The sequence below is a fragment of the Balaenoptera acutorostrata genome, chromosome 4 (assembly GCF_949987535.1).
Source record: "Balaenoptera acutorostrata chromosome 4, mBalAcu1.1, whole genome shotgun sequence".
In the NCBI taxonomy this organism is placed as follows: Eukaryota; Metazoa; Chordata; class Mammalia; order Artiodactyla; family Balaenopteridae; genus Balaenoptera; species Balaenoptera acutorostrata.
This window is the reverse complement of record NC_080067.1, coordinates 42,835,053-42,860,161: the sequence shown is the minus strand read 5'-3', so window position 1 is coordinate 42,860,161 and position 25,109 is coordinate 42,835,053. Positions and strand designations below refer to the sequence as shown.

Here is a 25,109-nt window from a genome sequence, read left to right as displayed (position 1 = left end):
GGTCACTGTGAAGCAACAGTTATTCACTCAACCAAAGTGACAATAAAAGATTTTTAAGGCAAATAACAGATCATTTAGAAGGCAAAGAAACTCACAATCTGTTACCAAAAGTATTTAGTTCAAGATTCCAAGAAAACTCTGTTCTCTTAACAGAGAGGGAAAACCAAACTCCACTGCACCAGCCCACCCTGAACAAAATTCACTTACCTAATTAAATTCAATCCAAACCCAGCCTGACCATGCATGGAACAACTTTTTCAGAGCTGTCTTTCTACAAACCTTTCACACTTTCTATATCCATTTTAGTTTGTCCCTTATTTTTCCGCCCAGAGACAACCAGCTCTAGGACAAAATCTCTCTTTTCCCTTAACAAAATGTACTTCCACTCCTCATACCTTCTTTTGCCAAAAACACTCATCCTACTTTCCTTGCATACTAGATCATGTGAACCTGGAATTCATTCTGGCCAGTTTCCTTTATACTTGGAAATATTTAATTTGTAAGTGCTTACTATTTAGTCAATTAAATAGAGCTCTTTTATAAGTTTAATTTTGATAATATTTTCCAGAGGTAAAAACACCTATATGTATAATGTACACACTGACATAAACAAACAAAAATAGAGATCTCATAGCTTCACTTTAACACTTAGTTTTGAATCAGGTATTACGATATAAACTGACTAGTTTATAAATAAGTTGGAATAAGTCAACTTTATTTTCTCAGATGACCAAGACTTTACTATTGATATTTGTGGAAAAGACTTCTAAGATTTGTATTTGTTCTTGATAATCCCCTAAGGAAGCTGTGAATTAGATTTTGAGCGAGAGAGCCCTTCCAATGGTTTGAGTTTTAAAAGGCCATTTCTTTCCTTTTTTTTTTTTTTATTTGTATCAGGTTTTACCTGATTAAGTGAATTAGGCTCAGTCTCAGGTCATTGTAGCTGTATCTACATTTCTGATTTGTAGAGACTTGAAACCAGACAGTTGCTTTTAATTCCCCAGAGAACAGATCTGCTGCCTAAATTATACTAAAAGATTGATTTGTCCAACAACATTTTCTTTAAGTTGCTTTTTTTATATCAGTGAGAAGATTTCCAACTAAACTGAAATTCAAGAGTTCTATGTCCTATAATTTTAAGCTTTTATTTATCATGCTTTCAAAAGTTTGCATAAGGGATTCAACAGAGGCCCTCTTTCTGAGTGCACAAGTTAAACCCAGAGCAAGAATCTCTATTATTGTTTTTATTGGCCCCTGAATATTAGCACTCAGTTTTTATTTCATATTGTGTGGTCTCAGGTAACCGTGTTGGTTTCTTTTAGTATGTTTAACTAATATTGTCTGAGGGGCAGATTTATATGCCCTGTCTTATACCAGGAAGGGGGAGACATAGTGTCTGTCTTACAGTATAATTAGGGAAAAGAGATGTAACCATCTTATAAAGCCCATTTAAACATACCAATTTATGTAAGCTTTCATCTCAATTCTATCAACTTTTATACCTTTAACTTTAGTTTCCATTAGGACCCCATCAATAAGTCTTGGTCTTACAAGGAGTCTTAGATGCTTTTCTTTTTTTTAATCTCCCAACCATTTAATCTATTTTTGTATAAAAGGCTCTGGGGTCCCCAGTGAAGGGCTGAGCTGAGAGATTCAGGCCCTTTTGTCAATCTTTTAACTTGATTAATTGGCCTAACTGTTGCCCCAAGCAATTGCTGGTCAAGTATCTCAATGTAATTCCGCCCCGCCCCAGCCTTTATATATATAACTGGGGTAAATAAAGCAGACTTGTTTGGGGCCTTTTATGTTGGGGACCAGTAGGGGTCCCTTTAAACTACCCAACCTTAGGTAGTGTTGTATCAAAACCTTTTGTTTTAATCCCATTAACATCTGTTTTATTTATCCCATTTCTTAATAACCACTTAAAGAGTTTTATCCTTTTGGTAGGAGTCCCTTTAAAATTTCCACCTTGTTGGGAAGAAGTCTCTAGACTTTCCCCTCAGTTTTTTCTCCCTCCCTCCCCATTAATCAACCTAATTTACGTTAGTTAACCTAATGTTTTTATTAGGATTTGTAAGACCCACTGAGGGGAAGCAAAGGCCACAAATAAGACTTCCCAAACTGGATTTTTGTTTGTTTTAAACTAAGGGAGTGGGACTTCCCTTGTGGCACAGTGGTTAAGAATCTGCCTGCCAATGCAGGGGACATGGGTTCGATCCCTGGTCCAGGAAGATCCCACATGCCGTGGAGCAACTAAGCCTGTGTGCCACAACTACTGAGCCTGCACTCTAGAGCCTGCGAGCCACAACTACTGAGCCTGCAAGCCACAACTACTGAGCCCACGTGCCGCAACTACTGAAGCCCGCATGCTCTAGGGCCTGCGTGCCGCAACTACTGAGCCTGCGTGCTGCAACTACTGAAGCCCGCATGCCTAGAGCCCGTGCTCTGCAACAACAGAAGCCACTGCAATGAGAAGCTGCGCACCGCAACGAAGAGGAGCCCCCACTCACCACAACTAGAGAAAGCCTGTGTGCAGCAATGAAGACCCAATGCAGCCAAAAATTTTAAAAAATTAAATTAAAAAAAATTAAACTAAAGGGGTTCTTTTGATTAGCCATTTTATATATACATATACCTATACATCTCCAACTTCTGATTTGTTTTTTTTATAGGTGCCAATAAACAACTATATAATAAGAGCTCTCTAAAAATTTACCAATTTTGAAGTTTCTCCAATTTAAATGATCCATCATCTGGCCATTAACAAGATATATCTTAATAGTGACTCAAACTAGGAAGATGAAAGAGGCATCCCCACAAGAGAGTGCAAAGCCTACACAAGATATAGAAAGTTTACTCCTGGGAATCCCCTGGCAGTCCAGTGGCTGGGACTTGGCTCTTTCACTGCGGCTGCCCGGGTTCAATTCCTGGTCAGGGAACTAAGATGCCGCAAGCTGTGCAGTGCAGCCAAAAAAAAGAGAAAACTTTACTCCCGAAAATAGTCAAAGAAGGTAAAGACCTTTGTTGCACAGGTGAAGATGACAAAGCCCCTGAGAGTTGGTACAGCCAGACAAAATGACTTCTCAGAATCCCAGCCTATTCCACCAACTGCCAAATGTGCACCATATGTGTACTTTCCAGTCATATGGTAGTTCTTTTTAGTTTTCTAAGGAACCTCCATACTGTTGTCCATAGTGGCTGTATCAATTTACATTCCCACCAACAGTGCAAGAGGGGTCCCTTTTCTCCACACCCTCTCCAGCATTTGTTGTTGGTAGATTTTTTGATGATGCCATGCTGACCAGTGTAAGGTGATACTTCATTGTAGTCTTGGTTTGCATTTCTCTAATAATTAGTGATGTTGAGCTCTTTTCATGTGTTTGTTGGCCATCTGTATGTCTTCTTTGGAGAAATGTCTATTTAGGTCTTCCCCCCATTTTTTGATTGGGTTGTTTGGGTTTTTTTGATATTGAGCTGCATGAGCTGTTTGTATATTTTGGAGATTAATCCCTTGTCAGTGGCTTCATTTGCAAATATTTTCTCCCATTCTGAGGGTTGTCTTTTCGTTTTGTTTATGGTTTCCTTTGGTGTGCAAAAGCTTTTAGGTTTAATTAGGTCCCATTTATTTATTTTTGTTTTTATTTTCATTACTCTAGGAGGTGGGTCCAAAAAGATCTTGCTGTGATTTATGTCAAAGATTGTTCTGCCTATGTTTTCCTCTAAGAGTTTTAGAGTGTCTGGCCTTACATTTAGGTCTTTAATCCATTTTGAGTTTATTTCTGTGTATGGTGTTAGGGAGTGTTCTAATTTCATTTTTTTACATGTAGCTGTCCAGTTTTCCCAGCACCACTTATTGAAGAGGCTGTCTTTTCTCCATTGTATATTTTTGCCTCCTGTGTCATAGATTAGGTGACCATAGGTGTGTGGGTTTATCTCTGGGTTTTCTATCCTGTTCCATTGATCTATATTTCTCTTTTTGTGCCAGTACCATACTGTCTTGATTACTGGAGATTTGTAGTATAGTCTGAAGTCAGGGAGCCTGATTCCTCCAGTTCCATTTTTCTTTCTCAAGATTGCTTTGGCTATTCGGGGTCTTTTGTGTTTCCATACAAATTGTAAAATTTTTTGTTCTAATTCTGTGAAAAATGGCCTTGGTAATTTGATAGGGATTGCATTGAATCTGTAGATTGCTTTGGGTAGCATAGTCATTTTCACAATATTGCTTCTTCCAATCCAAGAACATGGTATATCTCTCCATCTGTTTGTGTCATCTTTGATCTCTTTCATCAGTGTCTTAGTTTTCTGCATACAGGTGTTTTGCCTCCTTAGGTAGGTTTATTCCTAGGTATTTTATTCTTTTTTTATTTATTTTTTATTCCTAGGTATTTTATTCTATTACAATGGTAAATGGGATTGTTTCCTTTATTTCTTTCTGATCACAAGAGATTTCTGTGTGTTAGTTTTGTATCCTGCAACTTTACCAAATTCATTGATTAGCTCTAGTAGTTTTCTGGTGGCATCTTTAGGATTTTCTACGTATAGTATCATGTCATCTGCAAACAGTGACAGTTTTAATTCTCCATTTCCAATTTGTATTTCTTTTTCTTCTCTGATTGCCGTGGCTAGGACTTCCAAAACTATGTTAAATAAAAGTGGTGAGAGTGGACATCCTTGTCTTTTTCCTGATCTTAGAGGAAATGCTTTCAGTTTTTCACCATTGAGAATGATGTTTGCTGTGGGTTTGTCATATACGACCTTTATTATGTTGAGGTAGGTTCCCTCTATGTCCACTTTCTGGAGAGTTTTTATCATGAATTGGTGTTGAATTTTGTCAAAAGCTTTTTTCTGCATTTATTGAGATGATCATATGGTTTTTATTCTTCAATTTGTTAATATGGTATATTACATTGATTGATTTGTGTATACTGAAGAATTCTTGCATCCCTGGGATAAATCCCACTTGATCATGGTGTATGATCCTTTTAATGTGTTGTTGGATTCTGTTTGCTAGTATTTTGTTGAGGATTTTTGCGTCTATGTTCATCAGTGATATTGGTCTGTAATTTTCTTTTTTTGTGATATCTTTGTCTGGTTTTGGTATCAGGGTGATGGTGGCCTCGTAGAAAGAGCTTGGGAGTGTTCCTCCCTCTACAGTTTTTTGGAAGAGTTTGAGGAGGATAGGTGTTAGCTCTTCTCTAAATGTTTGATAGAATTCACCTGTGAAGCCACTGGTCCTGGACTTTTGTTTGTTGGAAGATTTTTAATCACAGTTTCAATTTCATTACTTGTGATTGGTCTGTTCATATTTTCTGTTTCTTCCTGATTCAGTCTTGGAAGGTTATACCTTTCTAAGAATTTGTCCATATCTTCCAGGTGTCCATTTTATTGGCATAGAGTTGCTTGTAGTAGTCTCTTAGGATGCTTTGTATTTCTGCAGTGTCTGCTGTAACTTCTCCTTTTTCATTTCTAATTTTATTGATTTGAATCCTCTCCCTTTTTTTCTTGATGAGTCTGGCTAAAGGTTTATCAATATCGTTTATCTTCTCAAAGAACCAGCGTTTAGTTTCATTGATCTTTACTGTTGTTTTCTTCGTTTCTATTTCACTTATTTCTGCTGTGATCTTTATGATGTCTTTCCTTCTACTAATTTTGGGTTTTGTTTGTTCTTCTTTCTCTAGTTGCTTTAGATGTAAGGTTAGGTTGTTTATTTGAGATTTTTCTTGTTTCTTCAGGTTAGATTTTATTGCTATAAACTTCCCTCTTAGAACTGCTTTTGCTGCAGCCCATAGGTTTTGGGTCATAAGTTTTCGTTGTCATTTGTTTCTAGGTATTTTTTGATTTCCTCTTTGATTTCTTCAGTGATCCACTGGTTATTTAGTATCATACTGTTTAGCCTCCATGTGTTTGTGTTTTTTACAGTTTTTTTTTCTCCTGTAATTGACTTCTAATCTCATAGCGTTGTGGTCAGAAAAGATGCTTGATATGATTTCAGTTTTCTTAAATTTACCAAGGCTTGATTTGTGCCCCAACATGTGATCTATCCTGGAGAATGTTCCATGTGCACTTGAGAAGAAAGTGTATTCTGTTGTTTTTGGATGGAATGTCCTATAAATATCAATTAAGTCTGGTCTAATATGTCATTTAAGGCTTGTGTTTCCTTATTGATTTTCTGTCTGGATGATTTGTCCATTGGTGTAAGTGGAGTGTTAGTCTCCCACTATTTTTGTGTTACTATCAATTTCCCCTTTTATGGCTGTTAGCATTTGCCTTATGTATTGAGGTTCTCTTATGTTGGGTGCATAAATGTTTACAATTGCTATATATTCTTCTTGGATTGATCCCTTGATCATTATGTCCTCTCTTATCTCTTGTAATAGTCTTTCTTTTAAAGTCTATTTTATCTGATGAGTATTGCTACTCTAGCTTTCTTTTGATTTCCATTTGCATGGAATATTTTTTTCCATCCCCTCACTTTCAGTCTGTATTCAAGTTAATGAGTTTCGTGCTTTTCTATGTAGGGGAAGATGCAAGAGTCTGGGCTCACTGAAATTATTACTTTGATATGCATCTTAACTATCTAGGGCCGGTATCCTGTTTTTCTCCATCCTGAATTCCCCTCAGGGTTGCACTGTAGGAGCTTTATGGCTGCAGTATCCTGTGTTTACTGAAATGGCAGGTGACATTCTTTGTCCACACCTTGATTCCATTGCCCTCCCATGGGCAACCACTTTGAAAAGGGCTGATGTATAGTCTTCTGTCTGTAAGTGCTCTTATAAAAGATATTTTTGGTGTGTGTGCAAATTTTTATTTAAAACATTTTTGTAAGTGGTATTTTGCCATGCGTTTTGTTGCTTCTGTTTGCACTCCCAGCCTTGAGGGTCTCTCTTTGTTGCTGTACGTATGGCTAGTTGGCTCCCTTTCTCTGCTGCACAGCAACCCCATTTTACCTGCCTGCCCCCAAGGGACACACACCAGATTGCCTCCCACTTCCCACCACACAGATGATGCCTCAAGGAACATTCTCCCACGAGTCCCCTGTAACAGCATCACAGTTTCTCTGGGATACATACCCAGCAGTAGGTTATTGGATCATAAGGTGTGTGCAGTCTTGATTTGACCAAGTCAGCCAGACTGCCTTCCAGCTAGGCTGCACCAGGCTACCTCCCCCCAGCCATGTGGCAGGAAGGGGACCCCTTCCAGGGCAGTCGGCTCTTGTTCAACACTTGGAAAGGAATTGTCCGAGGAGACACACGTGCTGACGAAGAGAGAGACTTTATTGGGAAGGGGGGCCTCGGTGGAGAGCAGGAGGGTAAGGGAGCCCAGGAGAACTGCTCTGCCACGTGGCTCACAGTCTCAGGTTTTATGGTGATGGGGTTTCCAGGTTGTCTCTGGCCAATCATTCAGACTCAGGGTCCTTCCTGGTGGCATGTGCATTGCTCAGCCAAGATGGATAACAGCGAGAAGGATTCTGGGAGGTTGGTAGGACACGTGGACTGGCATCTCCTCGCCCCTTTTGACCTTTCCCGAATTCTTCCGGTTGGTGGTGACTTGTTCTGTGTTCCTTACCAGGACCTCCTGTCGCAAGGTAACTCATGCAAGTGGTTTCTGTGGTGCCTGGCCAGAGTGGGCGGTTTCAGTCAGTGGTTCCCTATCAGCCATGAACCCCCCAAACCCGGCCAATGGGTTGGCCCTATGCATTTTCTCATTTATTGCCAATCTAACAGTTGTACAGTGGTCCCTCACTGCTTCTTTAGCTTGCATCTCCCTATTACTCACTTGTGCACAGGCCTTCAGAGCTCTGTTAGCCCAGGTAAAACATGTGATATGCTTAGAACCCCACCCAGCACAGGCCCTAGAGGGTGTCTGTTGTTGTTGTTCTATAAATACAAGCGTCCTTTAAATGATGGTGCATATAATATTGTTGTCCTAATACAAAACATGTATTCTAGTGATTATTTCTGATCTTGAGTGATGTGACTGGTCACGTTGACCTGCTAGTTAGGACTCACATCCACATCTGTCCACCGTAAACTTCCCTCCATTTCCGCTGTCCCCACCCTGGTTCATCCACCCCCTCAATGAGCCTCCTGTAGTCTCTGCATTCACTCCGGACCCCTCCTCACTCCAGCGCCACCAGCTCTCCATATGTGGGCTAGAGGGATCTTTAAAAATCTCTCCTTCCTGTTCGTGGCTTCCCATTTCTCTTAGGAAGAAACTCTTACTGCAGCCTGCAAGGGACGGCCCCTGACCACCCGGCCAGGGCCAGCCTCTTCCGGATCCTGGCCCCCGTCTTCCTGCCCTCTGCCCCCCAGCTGCTCCCCAGCACCTTCAGCCCCATCTTCCTTCCATGTGGAAAGTTTGCCAGCCCCCCACCTTCACCCTGACACCCCAAAGTCAATTCCTTCTTAATGTTCAGAGTTCAGCTCAAATGTCACGTCTATGATCCCCAGACTAGATCACTTGTCCAGTTATCCTTTCATAGCTCTTAAGTCATCCATGATCAAATAATCAGCTCTACAGTGATATATTTGAAGTTCTCCTCCTGTCACCTGACTGCCCTGAGGGCGGCTGTGACTGTCTGTGCCCTGTCCTCCTGCTCCTAGCCCTGCGCTCACGTTCACAGCTCCTGGGGTAGGTGTTGAACTACAAAGACCTCTTTATCACAGCATAGTTTAATCAAAGGCAGCGGAAGGGAGCTCACAGCCCTAAAATGTCCTGAGGAGCATGAGACACTTTGTCCCAGACAAGAAGGCCCTGGCTGGTGCTGCTTTGCCCAAGGCCTGAGGCTGCCGCCTTATCTCAGGAGAACCAGCAAAGCTGCCTCAGGGGAACTTGTGACTCAGAGGAAGGGAGCCGGGAGAGGCCTTTGTGGGAGAAAAAAGGGCTGTGTCTTGATAAAGGATAAAGTACAACAAAAAATATAAAAATCTTATTTTGGACAGAATGTAGATGCCTTTAAGAGTGCCTAATTAAAACAAAAGGAGATCAAATCGGGAAGGAAAAATTACTCTTCAAAAGGACAGCTCGGGGAAATTCCCTGGTGGTCCAGTGGTTAGGACTCCATGCTTCCACTGCAGGGGGCGTGGGTTCGATCCCTGGTCAGGGGAACTAAGATCCCACAAGCCGCTGTGCAGTGCGGCCAGAAAAACCAGACAGCTCCATTCAGCTCACAGCCTTGGTTTGGTTAATCCACCTGTTTCTTTCCCTGCAAAGAATAGGTACTGGTACATCACTTTGCCTCCATGTGCTTTCAAAAAAATGTTGAGTCAAATAATATCTTAAGTACTTTATGTAAAATATGCACAGTTATATCAAGAATAAGGCAGATTTTTGTGAATCCTTGTGGGTAGCAAATAAGCGTGCCCAGTTTATTACCGATGGGAAGATTGGTGGTCCTCAAGATTCTTCTCAGTGTATACACCTTCCCCGGGGGGATTGCAGCCATTTCCGTGGCTTCAACCACCACCTCTACTGAATCTATTTGTATGACGTGCAGCTGCCTCCTGGCCGTATTCCATGTCCCTGAGCACAAGGAATGCAGCGCCAGCCCTGCTGCCCGCTCCTCTTCTCATGAATGGCCTCACCACCCACCCCACTCACCCCCAGCTAGCAGCCTGAGGGGCATCCTGACTCCTGTGTAGGAGGCTGAGCTTAGGCCCCTAAGTGGACGGGAAGGGCAGACTCCTAGGTCGTGCATGCAGCAGGCCAGAGGGCCCTAGGACTGGCGCAGCAAGCAATTTAGGCTTTAGACCTGCCGGCTGGCGGAAGTGTTGCCTTCTTTGAGTCTCAGCTGTTGGTGCCCGCGTGGCTCGGGTGAGTGTTCCATGTGTTCCTCTAACTCGGGTGGGGCGACGAGGACACTGAACTTTAGAAGACTTGGAGACAGATATATGGGGCGCCTTGTGCAGCCGCTTTCGTGCAGGCCCTGTTTACACCCTTTAATGATTCACTGCGAGCTCTAGGCAGGAGAAAACCAACGGAAAAACAAGCTAGATGGAGTCTGTATCTCAGCCTTCCCTAGCCTCATCCTTGGGCCAGACCCTGCTTTCCAGCACAGTTCTTTCCCTCCCTGATGTGAATACGTTTCGTTTCGTTTCCTTTGTTTTTGCATTTTATTTTTTTTTATTTAATTTTAATTTCATATTGGGGTATAGTTGATTTACAATGTTGTGTTAGTTTCAGGTGTACAGCAAAGTGTTCAGTTATACATATACATATATCCATTCTTTTTCAGATTCTTTTCCTGTATAGGTTATTACAGAATATTGAGTAGAGTTCCCTGTGCTATACAGTAGGTCCTTGTTGATATCTATTTTATATATAGTAATGTGTATATGTTAATCCCAAACTCCTAACTTATCCCTCCTCCCCACCTTTCCCCTTTGGTAACCATAAGTTTGTTTCTGAAGTCTGTGAGTCTGTTTCTGTTTTGTAAATAAGTTCATTTGTATCATCTTTTTAGATTCCACATATAAGTGATATATAATACTTGTCTTTCTCTGTCTGACTTACTTCCTTAGTATGATAATCTCTAGGTCCATCCATGTTGCTGTAGATGGCATTATTTCATTCTTTTTTACGGATGAGTAATATTCCATTGTTTTTAGGTACCACATCTTCTTTATCCATTCCTCTGTTGATGGACATTTAGGTTGCTTCCATGTCTTGGCTATTGTAAATAATGCTGCAATGAACATTGGGGTGCATGCATCTTTTTTTTTTTTTTTTTTTTTTTTGGAAGACATGTTGTCTTTTTTTATTATTTATTTATTTATTTATTTATTTATTTTTGGCTGTGCTGGGTCTTCGGTTCGTGCGAGGGCTTTCTCTAGTTGCGGCAAGTGGGGGCCACTCTTCATCGCGGTGCGGGGACCGCTCTTCATCGCGGTGCGCGGGCCTTTCACTATCGCGGCCCCTCCCGTTGCGGGGCACAGGCTCCAGACGCGCAGGCTCAGCAGCTGTGGCTCACGGGCCCAGCTGCTCCGTGGCATGTGGGATCTTCCCAGACCAGGGCTCGAACCCGTGTCTCCTGCATTAGCAGGCAGATTCTCAACCACTGCGCCACCAGGGAAGCCCCTGCATGCATCTTTTTGAACTACAGTTTTCTCTGGATGTATGCCCAGGAGTGGGATTGCTGGGTCATATGGTAGTTTTATTTTTAGTTTTTTAAGGAACCTCCATACTGTTCTCCATAGTGGTTGTACCAATTTACATTCCCACCAACAGTGTAGGAGGATTCCCTTTTCTCCACACCTTCTCCAGCAGTTATTGTTTGTAGACTTTCTGATGACGGCCATTCTGACCAGTGTAAGGTGATACCTCATTGTAGTATTTTTTTTTGGCTGCCGCTGTGCAGCTTGTGGGATCTTAGTTCCCCGGCCAGGGATTGAACCCAGGCCCTCTTCAGTGAAAGTGCCGAGTGCTAACCACCAGACCGCCAGAGAATTCCCATGTATCCTGCAACTTTACTGAATTCATTGATGAGCTCTACTAATTTTCTGGTGACATCTTTAGGATTCTCTATGTATAGTGTCATGTCATCTGCACACAGTGACAGTTTTACTTCTTTTCCAATTTGGATTCCTTTTATTTCTTTTTCTTCTTTGATTGCATGGCTAGGACTTCTAAAACTATGTTGAATAAAAGTGGTGAGAGTGGACATCCTTGTCTTGTTCCTGATCTTAGAGGAAATGCTTTCAGCTTTTCACCATTGAGAATGATGTTAGCTGTGGGCTTGAATAGGTTTTAATAATGATAAAAAGAGTGAGCATACATTGGACTTCTACCCCGACCCAGGCACAGTCGAAGCTCTATTTGTGCCATGTCTTACTGTCCACAACAGCCTAAGTACTGCATTTTGTTAACTGGGGCTCCCACAGACTTTGGGATCAAGTTCCAAGTTGATCCCAAACTTTTTTACAAAAAAAGAGGCTTTTGTGACCTTGCCCCAGCCTCCCCAGACAGCCTTTTTTCTAGCTTCGCCACCTTCCCTGGAACGCCAGCCCCTGCACTCCATTCCCACATCTTCGCCTGGGCCCCTTGCTCTAGATAAGCCCCCCTAAACTGAGCGCCCGGCACACGTGCAGCTCTGGCCACATAGGTGAGCTGCACTGTGTAGCTGTTGACATGCCTGTTTCCACACAGGAAGTAGGTTTCTGGTCAAGCTGGACTGGATGTTCTGTTTCCTTGGATATCTCTGGTGCCTGGCATAATAGGTGGCAAAAAGTGAATGAGAAGACAGACTTGTTTGTATGAATTCTGTAATTTGTATGAATTTGTGATTGAAATCAATGTTTCAGCTTACACCAGAGCTTGTTTCGAGATTGAAAATGAGCCCTAAGCAAACTGCTCTCGTACATGTGCTCTGGGTGCCCCCCGCCCCGTCTCCCACACTATCCATATATCCACATGTTTAAATATTCTTTACGTAAATAATTGCCACATAATCCTCACCCTCCATTCTCTGGTTTCCCAGAATTTTTAAAAAATCTGTGATAGGAATAGATGATATCTGGTCTACTTAAAATAAGTTAACCCTGTTTGGTTGTTGTGTTCCTGATTCAAGGGAAATTGTTGTTTCCAGAGTCTAACTTAACCAACACTATGTGAAATAACTTCAGCTCCAGGCAGCGGAAGTTTCCTTTCTTCCCTAGAAAACACTCCATTTACTGAATGGTCACTGTGGTGTTTAAAAAAAAAAAAAAAAAAAAATGGCCAATAACATAAAGTTCTTCTAAACAGTCTAATGTGCTTCAATGATATGGGTATATATACTCTAAAACTATGCATTGGAGTCAGTTCAAAGGTTTAAAAAGGTTAAACATGCACTCCCCAAGTTTAGAAGTATGCCAGCCTGTGAAAGCTGCGAAGAAAGGGGAGACCATAACTTCTGAGGACTTCCTCTGTGCGGCGAACTCACCCCGCCCCAGACTCGGGCCCATCACGGAACCCACTTCCGGCCTCACGTGTGGGTGCCCCCCCTCCCCGCCTGCCCCGGGTCTGGGCGGGGCTGCTTCCATACTGTCCCTTCGGCCTCAGCTGAGGTCTCCGCCTCCCAGATGCCTTCCTTGACCCCCTTAAGAGAAGTAGCCACTCTGCCCCACCACTCTTTCTTCACTCATCACCATCTGAAAACCCATTATTTATTACTGGGCGCACCTTTGTCGCTGGATCCCGTGTTCAACTGTGAGTGGCAGGAGGAGGGGCCGCTGATGGGGCCCAGCGCCCAGCACAGGGCGCGGAGGGGCACTCCATAGCTGGGGAAGGAAGGAAGGACCCCGCTCCTCAGCCCTGTGTGCTCACGTCTGTTTCTCATCTAGCTGCTTCCACAAAGCCTACTTGTAGCTTCAGGACCACTGTTTCCCGCCTCTCAGCCTCTCTCCTTGTGAGTAGCTGTCAAATCAGCCAGCAGAGTGTCGTGATCAGCCCAAAATTTGGGATCTTTTCTCTTTGTAAAAAATCACCGATTTTGTTCAGGTATGAATGCTAGAGCTGCCATTTGCACGTCATGTTATTCCCAGAGAGCGAGTGGTTCTTGGATATGAAGGTGTTAACAGAGCTTCCACGAGGCTAAAGTTCTACTTCTGTGTTTCAGATTAATCAAAAGAAGGAATATAAAGTTGACCTGGCGTTTACCACGGAGCTCTACAACCCAGAGGTAAGCTGCCATGGTTTGTGAAGTGTCCTATTAACAACTTGTATGAATTTTTTTTTTTAAGTGAGAATCTTAATATGTAGTGACCTGGAGGTTTGCCTTTTTTTTTTGTTTTGTTTTGTTTTCTTTCCTACTTTGTTTTCTGTTTGTTCTCAAGAATTGAAGACAGAGGTAGGCAGGACCACTTCATGGTCTCAGGGTTCCTTTTACCGCGTCCACACAGCCGTCGTCCCCTCCTGCCGCTGGGAGGGCGTTTCACACCCCCTTTGGACCCGGTGCCCTTCCCTAGCACCTCCGAATCCCCAGAATGACTCACTCTCAAATGCCAACCTGCTCTCCTCCTGTCAGCTGGCGGCATTTCTCGTTAGCGGGCCAGCATAGCACGAGGCCGCCCCCAGGAGCTTCCACGCACAGAGGCATTCCGCAACTCAGAGCAGCCCACGTGCGCCGCAGGCATCTTCAGCCTCTCCTTCTGACCCAGCGGGCCACGGTCGCCAAGTTTCCTTTCCCCACCACCTCCCCCTTCTCAATAAGAGAGGAAACAGAGGACTCATACAGAAATTAGAGCCAGATGGACTTCCCTGTGCTGGGCCAGGCTGGGAGGCAGCACCTGGAACCGGGGTGGAGGGACCAGCCCAAACCCTTTTGTGTGGCGCCGAGTCAGCGCGGGGGATGAGCAGGCAGCATCGGCATTACGGCGTCTCAGGAAGGCGGAGCTTCGGAGAAGGCATAACCCCTCCGGCTGATGCTTCTGGAAGAAAGCTTACCAGTATTCACGAACAAGTTCTGACAAGAAAACACTACGCCAACTTTGCTAATTGACCTAAGAATTAACGTTTTCTTAAAGCATAAGGAAGGTGCTTTTGGTTTCTGTGTTGCAAACGGAAGTGTTAGAGTAAAGCTAAAAGGAAAACAATTACTAGATTACTTTGACCAACTGTGCTTCTCTGAAGGGCTAGCTAATTGAAATGCTTCCTTTTGGGAGGTAGGGAGAGTTCTTTCATCTTCTGGCAACTGTTTTGATTCTGTGGAGCTGTTTGGGGGGAAAGGGAAAGAAAAACAAAAGGGGACAATACCTATTGCCTTTTCTCTTCCCTGGAAACGGTTTTGACATCAAAAGAGCCCACGTACCAGCCCTGTCTTCTGCCTTTCATAAGCCTCTTCCCCAACGGTCCCTTCACCGTTTTCCTGTATTGCACCGATAATTAGGATTTTAATGTACCACTTAAATTTGCTCTCCTGTAAACCAGCACTCACGGGAGAAGACGTTGCCCATTGGAACGCCTATTTCAGTTTTTTGCATTAGTTCAAGGAGGGGGCTTATTTAGCAGATCCAATTTTAAGTACGGTTTGTTTCATTGTGGGCTTTTTCTTTTTGGTTGTTTTAACTGGGACTCCACCCAGTTTAAATGACTGTAAAAGTGAAAAGAACTCAATTGCTCAACCAACCATGTTGTAACAGGAGTTCTTAACTAGGGGCCCATGAATGGGTTTTGAGTGCCGCCATGGACTTCCTCAGATTCTAGGCCCAGTGGATGGCATGAGTGAATGTGCATTTTTCTGGGAAGCGGTTCCCTGGCTTTTATTGTCAGGTTAAGGAATCAGTGACCTAAAAAGAGTGGAGAAGCGCCGTCCCAGAAATGAGTTGTACCCTTGATGTCTACTTAAAGCATCCAGCTACCCAGCTCCGTGTGTCTCTGGATTGGAAAGTAAGTGAGGGAGATCCCAGAACACTCAGTGTGTCTACCTTTAAATATGAGTGCAAGCGGACTTCCCTCGGTCACTCAGGTAGTTGAATCAGTCCCACTTGGGTGATCTGTCCCTCCACTTCTTCCAGATTAGACCTCGGAGTAGAGAGATGGAGTTCTCACAGAGCTGGGGCCCTGGCATCACACAGACACAGCTCAGGTCCTGGCTTACCACTTACTAGCTGTGAGACATGGAGTAGGTTCCTCTTTAAACTTCAGTCTTAAACTGTAAAATTGGAATAAGAGGACTGAATTCATCAGGCAGCATGAAGACACTGTCATTTGTGTTGATGGGAATCAGCCTCCTTTTGGTTCAAGTTGGCCAGCTTGAGGGCCAAGTAAGCATGATGTTGGTTGGTCCACAGTAGAGAGGAAGGTACTTCTATCCTAGCTAGAGGTTTGAGCCTAGTAGCACTCACAGATGTCAGTGGTATCTCTTTGGAAGAGGCCCAGCATTCTTTCATAAGGGCACCATCAGAAAGCAGGAGTTTTTTAAATGACAGCAAAGACTGAAGATTGTTGTGTTTGGCTGTGAGCAAAAAAATCATTTTCTACAAAGAATACTACATATGGATGCCAGTGCATACCTGCCATGTACAAGGAACTCCCCAATCTTGTGTGTGTTGTTCATTGGAGTGGGTGGGGAGTGATAAGGAACCATTCTAATTCCAAAATCTTTATTTTAGGAAGGTAAGGAACGTCTGGGGAAATGTTCTGCTCGAGTGTTTTTCAGGAATGAGAAACCCAGACCGGCCATTAATATAACATGTACTCGGCTCATTGAGAAGAAGACAAGACAAGAAGAAGATTATCGGCTCTACAAGTACATGAAGCAACTTCAAAACCTCTTGGATGTAGTCAGCATACCTGGTATGAACCAGTATCTGGAATTTCTATATTCAGGAATGCATGTCATTACTACATCTTAAAAAGATGATCATGGAAGCAACCTAAATGTCCATTGACAGATGAATAGATAAAGAAGATGTGACACATATATACAATGGCATATTACTCAGCCATAAAAAGAAACAAAATTGAGTTATTTGTAGTGAGGTGGGTGGACCTAGAGTCTGTCATACAGAGTAAAGTAAGTCAGAAAGAGAAAAACAAACTGTATGCTAACACATATATATGGAATCTAAAAAAAAAAAGTTATGAAGAACCTAAGGGCAGGACAGGAATAAAGACGCAGACCTACTAGAGAACAGACCTGAGGACACGGGGAGGGGGAAGGGTAAGCTGGGACAAAGTGAGAGAGTGGCATGGACATATATACACTACCAAATGTAAAACAGATCGCTAGTGGGAAGCAGCCGCATAGCACAGGGAGATCAGCTCCGTGCTTTGTGACCACCTAGAGGGGTGGGATAGGGAGGGTGGGAGGGAGACTCAAGAGGGAGGGGATATCGGGATATATGTATGCATATGGCTGATTCACTTTGTTGTACAACAGAAACTAACACAGTATTGTGAAGCAGTTATACTCCGATAAAGATTTTTAAAAAATGATCATCTAAAAATATATCCCCCAAATGGCACTTTAATTCAGCTACAGAATGTGGTACACCTGATTATTTGAACAAAATTCAGAAGTATCCTTTTCCTATTTTCCCCCTCGAGTGCAATATAGTGACTCCATTGAAAACTATCTGTGCCCCTTTAATCTGCCCACTTCTCATCCCAGACGCAGGGCAGGGCAAGAGCCGGACTCCAGGGAGAAGAGGTGGAGGTCTTTGCAACAGGACCCACACGTAGGGGTGCAGTTTTCAGGGTTGAGTCCAGAAGCTGAGGAGAAAAATTCTAGAGGTTTCTGGTGGTGGCTTTGGAAACTTTAGGTGACGGGACCCCATCCAGGGCCTCTGTCGTGTGCATCATGGCCTTCTGCACCAGGGCCGGGTGAGCCGTCTCAGGGCCTTGCTGGGAGGCTGCAGTGGAGTCAAGCTGATCTCATTTTAGGTCCAGAGCTAATGGGCAGTGGTGCCGTCTCTTATAAGGAATGAGCCCTGCCTCTGAAGTGACTCAGCTGAAGTGAAGCAGAGCCCATTTGCGCTGGCACTCAGCAGGGTATGTGGACAGCAGCTGACACTCGGCACTTACCGGCAAATCCAATCTCCAAAACCACAGAAGTCATCTCTGGACTTGCACTGGGGTATTAAGCTTGACATCTGCCCACCACAGCGCTCCCTGTCCCACTGTCTCTCTCTCAGTTCACTCATTTGCCCGGAGACTGTGACAGACCCGTGTCAGCGTGGAGGACCTGTGGTCTCCATTTCTGGCTGCATCTGTGTCCCATCCATTACTGAGACTAAGTGTTCTGAAAAACCCGGAGGTGGGATACTGCTCCTTGCATTTCTCAAATTCAGAAGCTTGGCTCATTCGCATTACAGTTCTTTGACAACCTGGATTAAATCCTGTTCCAAAGAATTATGAAGAAAATTCAGAATCTTACACTGTAGTAGCATTTGTTTATATTTAACTGCCTGAAATAAATGGGCCAATGACTAATACTTAAAATCTACGGTTATTTAGGGATTGGTCCCCTCATTAGCATTAGTTGGGGAAATAGGGTTTTGTATATTCTTCTTAAAACACAAATTTTAGAAATCGTATTGGACTGTTTCTTTGAAAGGGTCTCAGTCCTTTTGCCACAGGATCTCTAGATTTTGGACAATTTTTAATAACGCAGGTTAACGGGATCATGTTCAGTTAAGTCCTGTATGCCCACAGGGATTATTCTATAACAGTCTAACTTCATGTGGCTGCTATGAAGCTTCGATAAAGTGTTCGCTTAACATAGGGCATGTCTTCATCAACAAAATCTACAAGTTCTCTTGTCACTTTAAGTTCAGCAGAGATGTTTAATGGTGCTTATAGCCTGTATATCTAAAATTATCTACTTAAAACTGAAAAGGTTTGGTTTTAGATAAGTTGAATCAAAACCTGTGTTGGAGCAGCCAGTTCAGATCTCAGCAGATCCCATTCAGTATTTAATCAATTCAGGGTATTTGTTGAGCAGTTTTCTCTATAACTGCTAAGTGAGAAGATCTAATCCATTTTAGGATATCCTTGCTCTGCACTGTTTTTCCCCTAAAAAAAAGTAGTTGTCTGGTTTTTATGAAGAGTAAAAATGTCTCCTCTTCTAATGAATTCATAAACTTCCTATAGATGAGCCCAAGTATATGACATACAAAAGGAAAGACTGGGGACCTGGGAATAACCAAAGTCCTAAGTGACTCTGTAGCAGTGCTACTGGCATTTATAAAACTTTCAGTTGTCCTCATGATTCACAGGATTTTGTGTAACTAATTTTTCTTCTATGGTAATTCATTTTGATCTCACCAGTTAAACTTCTAGTGGCGCTGTAAGACGAAGGAAGTCTGTCACTCTCTCACTTCCACACACACGACAGGAATTCAAGGCTCAGCTCAAATCTCATCTCTGTGAAGCTGTCCCCAACCTCTTCAGCCCAAAGAAACCTCCCCCTTCCCTGTGTCCCCTCAGCTCTCTGATCCTCCCTTTTTCTTAAGGAAGGTGTCAGCTGCATTTCCACACTGTCAAGTGGAGGGTAGGGCCTCTCTTTGCATCTCACAGCACCCAAGCAATCAATGAATGCCTTTTGAATTGACTACCACTATAAACCAGCCAAGTCTAGTTCTACCAATACAGAGCAGAATTTATGCGAAAGATTATTTTACTAAGAAGGATTCATTTCTTAATAAGCTGTTCGTATTCCTCACATATTACACTATTATTGGGCTTTAATATACACTATCTCTTTCAAACTGCATAAATGATGGTCCATGAATAGCTCATAAATTACTTGCTAAAATTTGAGTTCCTAAAAGTCACAAGAGGTAATTTATTAGTCATTGTATCCCTACCTATAGCAGTGTCTGATATTAAGTAGATTTTTTATAAATGTTTGCTGAATTAAAAAGATTGCAGTTCCAAAAACAATGCCACAGGAAAAATGCCACTTGATTTCTTCATGTGGTCAAAAAAGTGACAGATGCTGCCAATACACAGATTAGCTTTAACACCAAGGATCAGAGAAGGACAAAGACGTTTGCTAGATGGTCAAAGACCAGCACATTGACTATAGACCCAAACCCGAAGGTAATGTGGAGAAGATAACTGATAGATGTTTCCATCTAATTAAAAGATTTTAGATTAAAGGTTTTAGATTAACTTTGAGTATCATTATAGCTCTTAGTTTGCATTTATATTATACAGCAAAATAGCCCTTAAACTGTTTTATAGTAGCTTTACTTAGCAGGGCAAGTTGAAACATGTAAGATTCCATACAATGCAGAAACAGATGCGAGTCCCACTTCACTACTGAAGCTTGCAATATTTTGTCCTGAAAATGTCTTAATATGAATGTACTTTTTTTGTGCCCTCAGATAGTCACGGACATATTGATCCCTCTCTGAGGCCCATCTGGGATTTAGCTTTTCTGGGCAGCTCTTACGTGATGTGGGAGAAGACAACACAGTTTTTACACTACTACATGGCACAGCTCAGTGTGAAGCAGTGGGTAAGAAAAACCGACAGTTAACTTGTACCACAAGCAATACAACCAATGCAGTGTTCTTAGACTAAATTAATGTGACCTTCTAGCTCTGTGGCAAGAGTTTTAATTGCATTTCATTAGCTCAATAAATATCTGAATGCCAGGTATGGTTGTGGGGACTGAGGATATAGCACTGAACAAAAAACTCAGTGTAGCTGCCCTTATTGAGACTAATTCTAGCGAGAGAAGAAAGACACTGAGCCGATAAACAAGTAAATATGTATCAAATGGTGGTAGGTGCTATGGAGAAAAATAAAGTAGGGAAAAGGGAATGCAGGGTAGTGACAGAATTAAACTTTAGTCTAATGCGAGGCCCCTCTAATTTGAGCAGAGGTGACACTGGAGCAGAGGCCTAAGGGAAGTGAGAGTGAGCCACGCCTCCAGAAGGGAAGGCATTTCAGACAGAGGGAACGGAGGCAGCATTGTGGCTGATGGGTTGCAGAAACAGCAGTGAGGCTGGTATGGCTGCAAGAGAGTGAGCAAGGGGAGCGTGCCGGGAGATGAGATCGGATGGAGGGGATCAGTTCATGAAGGCCATTAGAAGGACCCTGTCTTTTACTCATTACAGGGTTTTTAGCAGAGAAGTGACACGATCTGACTTACAACAGGATCATTCTGGCTGCTGTGTTGAGAACAGACCGTAGACAGACAGGGTGGAAGCAAAGAGAGCAGTAATGTATTGCAGTAGCCTAGGCAAGGCCTGGTGATAACTCGGACCAGGGTGGCAGCAGTGGATGTGGTGAGAAGTGTTTGCATTTTGAAGGTAGACCAACAGTATTTGTTGATGGGTTAGATATGGATATATCCAAGAATGAGAAAAGTCAAGGATGATTCTTATGATTTTGGCCTGAGTAACTGGAAGGATAGAGTTTTCACTTACTGATTGGGGAAGACTACAGAGGAACGGATTTGGGTGGAAATTAGCTTGAGTTGGAGCATTCTAAATTCCATAACCAAGTAGAGAATTTGTATCGTCATCTGGACATGAGAGTCTGAAGTTCAGGGGAGATGTCTAGGCTGGAGTCATCACCACATAGATGGTTTTTAAAGCCTCAAGAGTGGATGAGATGAGAGAATGAGTGTAAACAGAGAAAGGTTATGTAGGGATTGAGTCCTGGAACACTTCCAACTTTAGAGGGTTTAGAGATAGGAAAAAAAAGTGTTTCAAGGATGAGAATTGACTAACTATCAAATGCTGCTGGAAAGTCAAGAAAGATGAGGACCGAGAATTGACCATTAGATTTAGGCAAGCTGGAAGGAGATGGAGAGCTTATCAAGAGCTGTCTCACTGGCACAGTGTGGGCAAAGTCCTGATTAGAATAGGTTCAGGAAAGAATGGGAGAGGAAGTGGACACTCCACGTCTTTCAAGGAATTTAGCTATAAAGGGGAGTAAAAGGGAGGGAGGGGGCTAGAGCTGGAGGATGCATAAGCACAGGGTTGAAGGAGGGTTTTCCGTTGTATTTTTAGATTGGGCAATTTAACAGCATATTTATATGTTGATGAGAAAAATCCAGTAGAGAGGGGCAAAGCAGGACTTGTAGGGAAGAGAAGGAAGACTTGTTGGAGTTAATATCTTTGAGGAGATAAAGAGAGGATATGATCCATCCAGGAGATGACTGTGGACAAGGGCACAGAGTTCACCTGGAGGAAGGCTTTCAGGTGTGGCACAGATGCTGGTAGGAGGGTGGGTATCACATGGTAGCCTGTGGAAGGTCTATTCTGACTGCTTCTGTCTTCTCAGTGAAAAATGAGGCAAAGTCACCAGCTGAGCGTAAGGATGAAACAGGAGGTGGGGTGGGGGTGGGGAGTGCGTGGATTCGAGCATCACGCAGCACTGCAGGCCTCTGAAGGTCTGTGGTCACGAATTTAGAGAAGGGCCAGTCAACTGGTTGGGTGTGGACAAGGAGGTGGCTGAGTGGGGGACTTTGTCAGGCAAATGTCATGTGGAGAGAGAGGGGCATTTCCAGAGTAAACAGTATCAACTACTCAGAGAGGCAGGCTGAGCCAACCGTAAGTACAAATTTCTAAACATCGTTTTCTTCACGGGTGGCTGAAGCAGCAGATTCACCATGGATGGATATCAGTGAGTATCTTCTGAGTACAAGGATTTGCCTGGCGTCCAGTCAGCATTATTCATGCCGGTAATAGCTTGGTGTACCTTTCAAAGGCCACTTGTAAAGCAGACAGACAACTGTTTGAAATGTAGTTTCATTCCTTATCGAAATAAACGTTTCTTTCCCCTATGGAGTGGCTTTGATAGAAACAGCCGTGTAATTGACTGCTGTTACACCAGGAGTTGTTAGGGCACAGCACCGATTCTTTGGCTGCAGGTAAAAAGTTTCTCTCGTCTACCAAGACAATCACATCCTCAACAGAAGGCTTTTCCTTTAACTGAGAAGTTAGGGGAAATTTTTTGTTTAGTGTAGAAAATGGCGTCAAGATAATAGAACTAATTTTAATGAATGTCAGAGGAAAACTCAATAGGAATAGAGCAACAGGGACACAAGAGAAAAACTTAGGATCTTTTAATGGCATTGTTTTCCATTCTTCTTTTGCATTTATAAATGACACATCACCTAAGTAAACACCAGGACATACTATGGTTTGAAAACAGCAGCCCCGTTTCTCGCTCATTCTAGCCAGTCTTTCTTTGATGTCCATCATCTGTCCATTAATACCCCTGCAAGTGGGAAAGTGGGGACAAATGTAATTGTAGAGCTAAGAAAATAAAAATGCAGGGGGAACAGGACTTTTAGATTTTTTTACCCTGTGGTGTCTGGGTTTTAGATAAATAATAATTGAAGATGCAGCTGACTTGGTTGGGTCACCTAAGGCAAATCACTTCTTCTCTTAGGGCTATGAAATGAGGGTCAGCAAGCTTATTGAATGAAGCCCTCGAAACTAACATAAATCTAAAATACTGAAGCAATTGGGAAATTTGGATTAAGGTTGATATGCATTTCAGATTACAGTTGTTTTTTTTTAAAAAGCCTACAGCACCCAATATTACCAGGCGGCCTCCCATCCAAGTTACTAACCAGGACCAACACTGCTTAGCTTCCAAGATTAGCGTTCTCTTAAATAAAAGCACGCACATACCCACATAGATTTTCAAATTCTGCTATCTGGTGGCTACTAAAGATTCTTGTGATCTTTCAGAAAAATAAGCAACATAACAACAAGCAAAACAAGCAACAATTTCTAAAAAAGTCACTACGATCAGAAAGTCTAGGGACAGTCCCTGGAGACTAGAAGCAGGACAGTAGGGCTGACAAAGCAAAGACAGAGAAGCAGGGAGTGACGGGAGGTGCCCATGGCCCAAGGTAGCTCAGGAATCTATAGGGATTATAGTTTTTTCCAAAAGCTTTCTGGGTGGGAATTACTATCTCTGCACTCAGGGATAAACTCACCTTTTAATCCAATTGTGTAAGGCAGTGCAGCCTTATAAACTTCACAGCCCCAAATGAACACAGCCTGAGAGAAGAGTGGGCTAAGAAATAGCTGAAATACAAATATAAAAGACCCATCTTACTGGCAGTTACTGCCTTAGAACTGAAGAACAGATGTCATTCCCAAACCATAAGGACTAAGCCGAGGGCAGGGGAGATATCTGATGGCTAGAAAAAAAAAAAAAAACGGATAAGGACTTTCCTGACACCCTTTAGCCTTTCTTTAATGTGAACTGAGAAAAGTAAAACTGTTACTTTTCCAGCATTGTTCCAAATCTCATCAGTACCAGATACTGTCAGCATCCCAAACTATCTAACCGGCAGCCCATCACTGGCAGCCAGCCCAAGCCTTCACCCTAACTAGAGGCCTCCATCAGCCAACAGTACATTACAGAAACCATCGTATCTACCTTATTCTGCTAAGAAATCTACTTTTGACTTGACACCATAAAACTCCTTGAAAAGAACATAGGCAAAACATCCTCTGACATAAATTGTAGCAATGTTTTCTTAGGTCAGTCTCCCAAGGCAGTAGAAATAAAAGCAAAAATAAACAACTGGGACCTAATCAAACTTATAAGCTTTTGCAGAACAAAGGAAACCATAAACAAAACGAAAAGACAACCTACGGAATGGTAGAAAATATTTGCAAACGATGCAACCAACAAGGGCTTAATTTCCAAAATGTACAAACAGCTCCTACAATTCAATATCAAAAAAACAACCCAGGGCTTCCCTGGTGGCGCAGGGGTTGAGAATCTGCCTGCTAATGCAGTGGACACGGGTTCGAGCCCTGGTCTGGGAAGATCCCACATGCTGCAGAGCGGCTAGGCCTGTGAGCCACAATTACTGAGCCTGCGCGTCTGGAGCCTGTGCCCCGCAACAAGAGAGGCCGCGATAATGAGAGGCCCACGCACCGCGATGAAGAGTGGCCCCCGCTTGCCACAACTAGAGAAAGCCCTCGCACAGAAACGAAGACCAAACACAGCCATAAATAAACAAATAAAAAAATTAAAAAAAAAGCAACCCAATCAAAAAATGGGCAGAAGACCTAAATAGACATTTCTCCAAGGAAGACATACAGATGGCCAACAGGAAAAGATGCTCAACATTGCTAATTATTAGAGAAATGCAAATCAAAACTACCATGAGGTACCACCTCACACTGGTCAGAATGGGCATCATTAAAACATCTACAAATAACAAATACTGGAGAGGGTGTGGAGCAAAAGGAACCCTCCTACAACCGTTGGTGGGAATGTAAATTGGTACAGCCGCTATGGAGAACAGTATGGAGGTTCCTTAAAAAACTAAAAATAGTTACCATATGATCCAGCAATCCCACTCCTGGGCATATATCCAGAGAAAACTATAGTTCGAAAAGATACGTGCACCCCAACGTTCACAGCAGCACTATTCACAATAGCCAAGACTTGGACGCAACCTAAGTGTCCATCGACAGATGAATGGATAAAGAAGATGTGGTATACGCACACAATAGAATACTACTCAACCATAAAAAAGAATGAAATTTTGCCATTTGCAGCTTCATGGATGGACCTAGAGATTCTCATACTAAGTGAAATAAGTCAGAAAGAGAAAGACAAATACCATACGCTATTACTTATATGTGGAATCTAAAATATGGCACAAATGAACTTATTTACGAAACAGAAGTAGA

The 25,109-nt window shown here is 42.8% G+C and overlaps 2 protein-coding genes across 5 annotated transcripts in view; one reads left to right on the top strand and one right to left on the bottom strand.

The window, feature by feature from the left end:
* RARRES1 (retinoic acid receptor responder 1) overlaps positions 1-25,109 on the top strand; it is a 40,979-nt gene that overhangs the window by 12,918 nt on the left and 2,952 nt on the right. Inside the window, exons 2-4 of the mRNA XM_057545244.1 lie at positions 13,595-13,657; positions 16,089-16,272; positions 19,809-19,942. Coding sequence (XP_057401227.1) covers positions 13,595-13,657; positions 16,089-16,272; positions 19,809-19,942 — 381 coding nt within the window. The remainder of the gene's footprint in view (positions 1-13,594; positions 13,658-16,088; positions 16,273-19,808; positions 19,943-25,109) is intronic.
* The window catches only part of GFM1 (G elongation factor mitochondrial 1), a 52,328-nt gene continuing 49,707 nt past the window's right edge, over positions 22,489-25,109 (bottom strand). For all 4 annotated transcript variants that reach the window (XM_057545241.1, XM_057545242.1, XM_057545240.1 and 1 more), the window contains 2 exons: positions 23,390-23,480; positions 22,489-22,659 (listed from right to left, as the gene is read on the bottom strand). The gene's annotated coding sequence lies outside the window, so the exon portion shown is untranslated. The remainder of the gene's footprint in view (positions 22,660-23,389; positions 23,481-25,109) is intronic.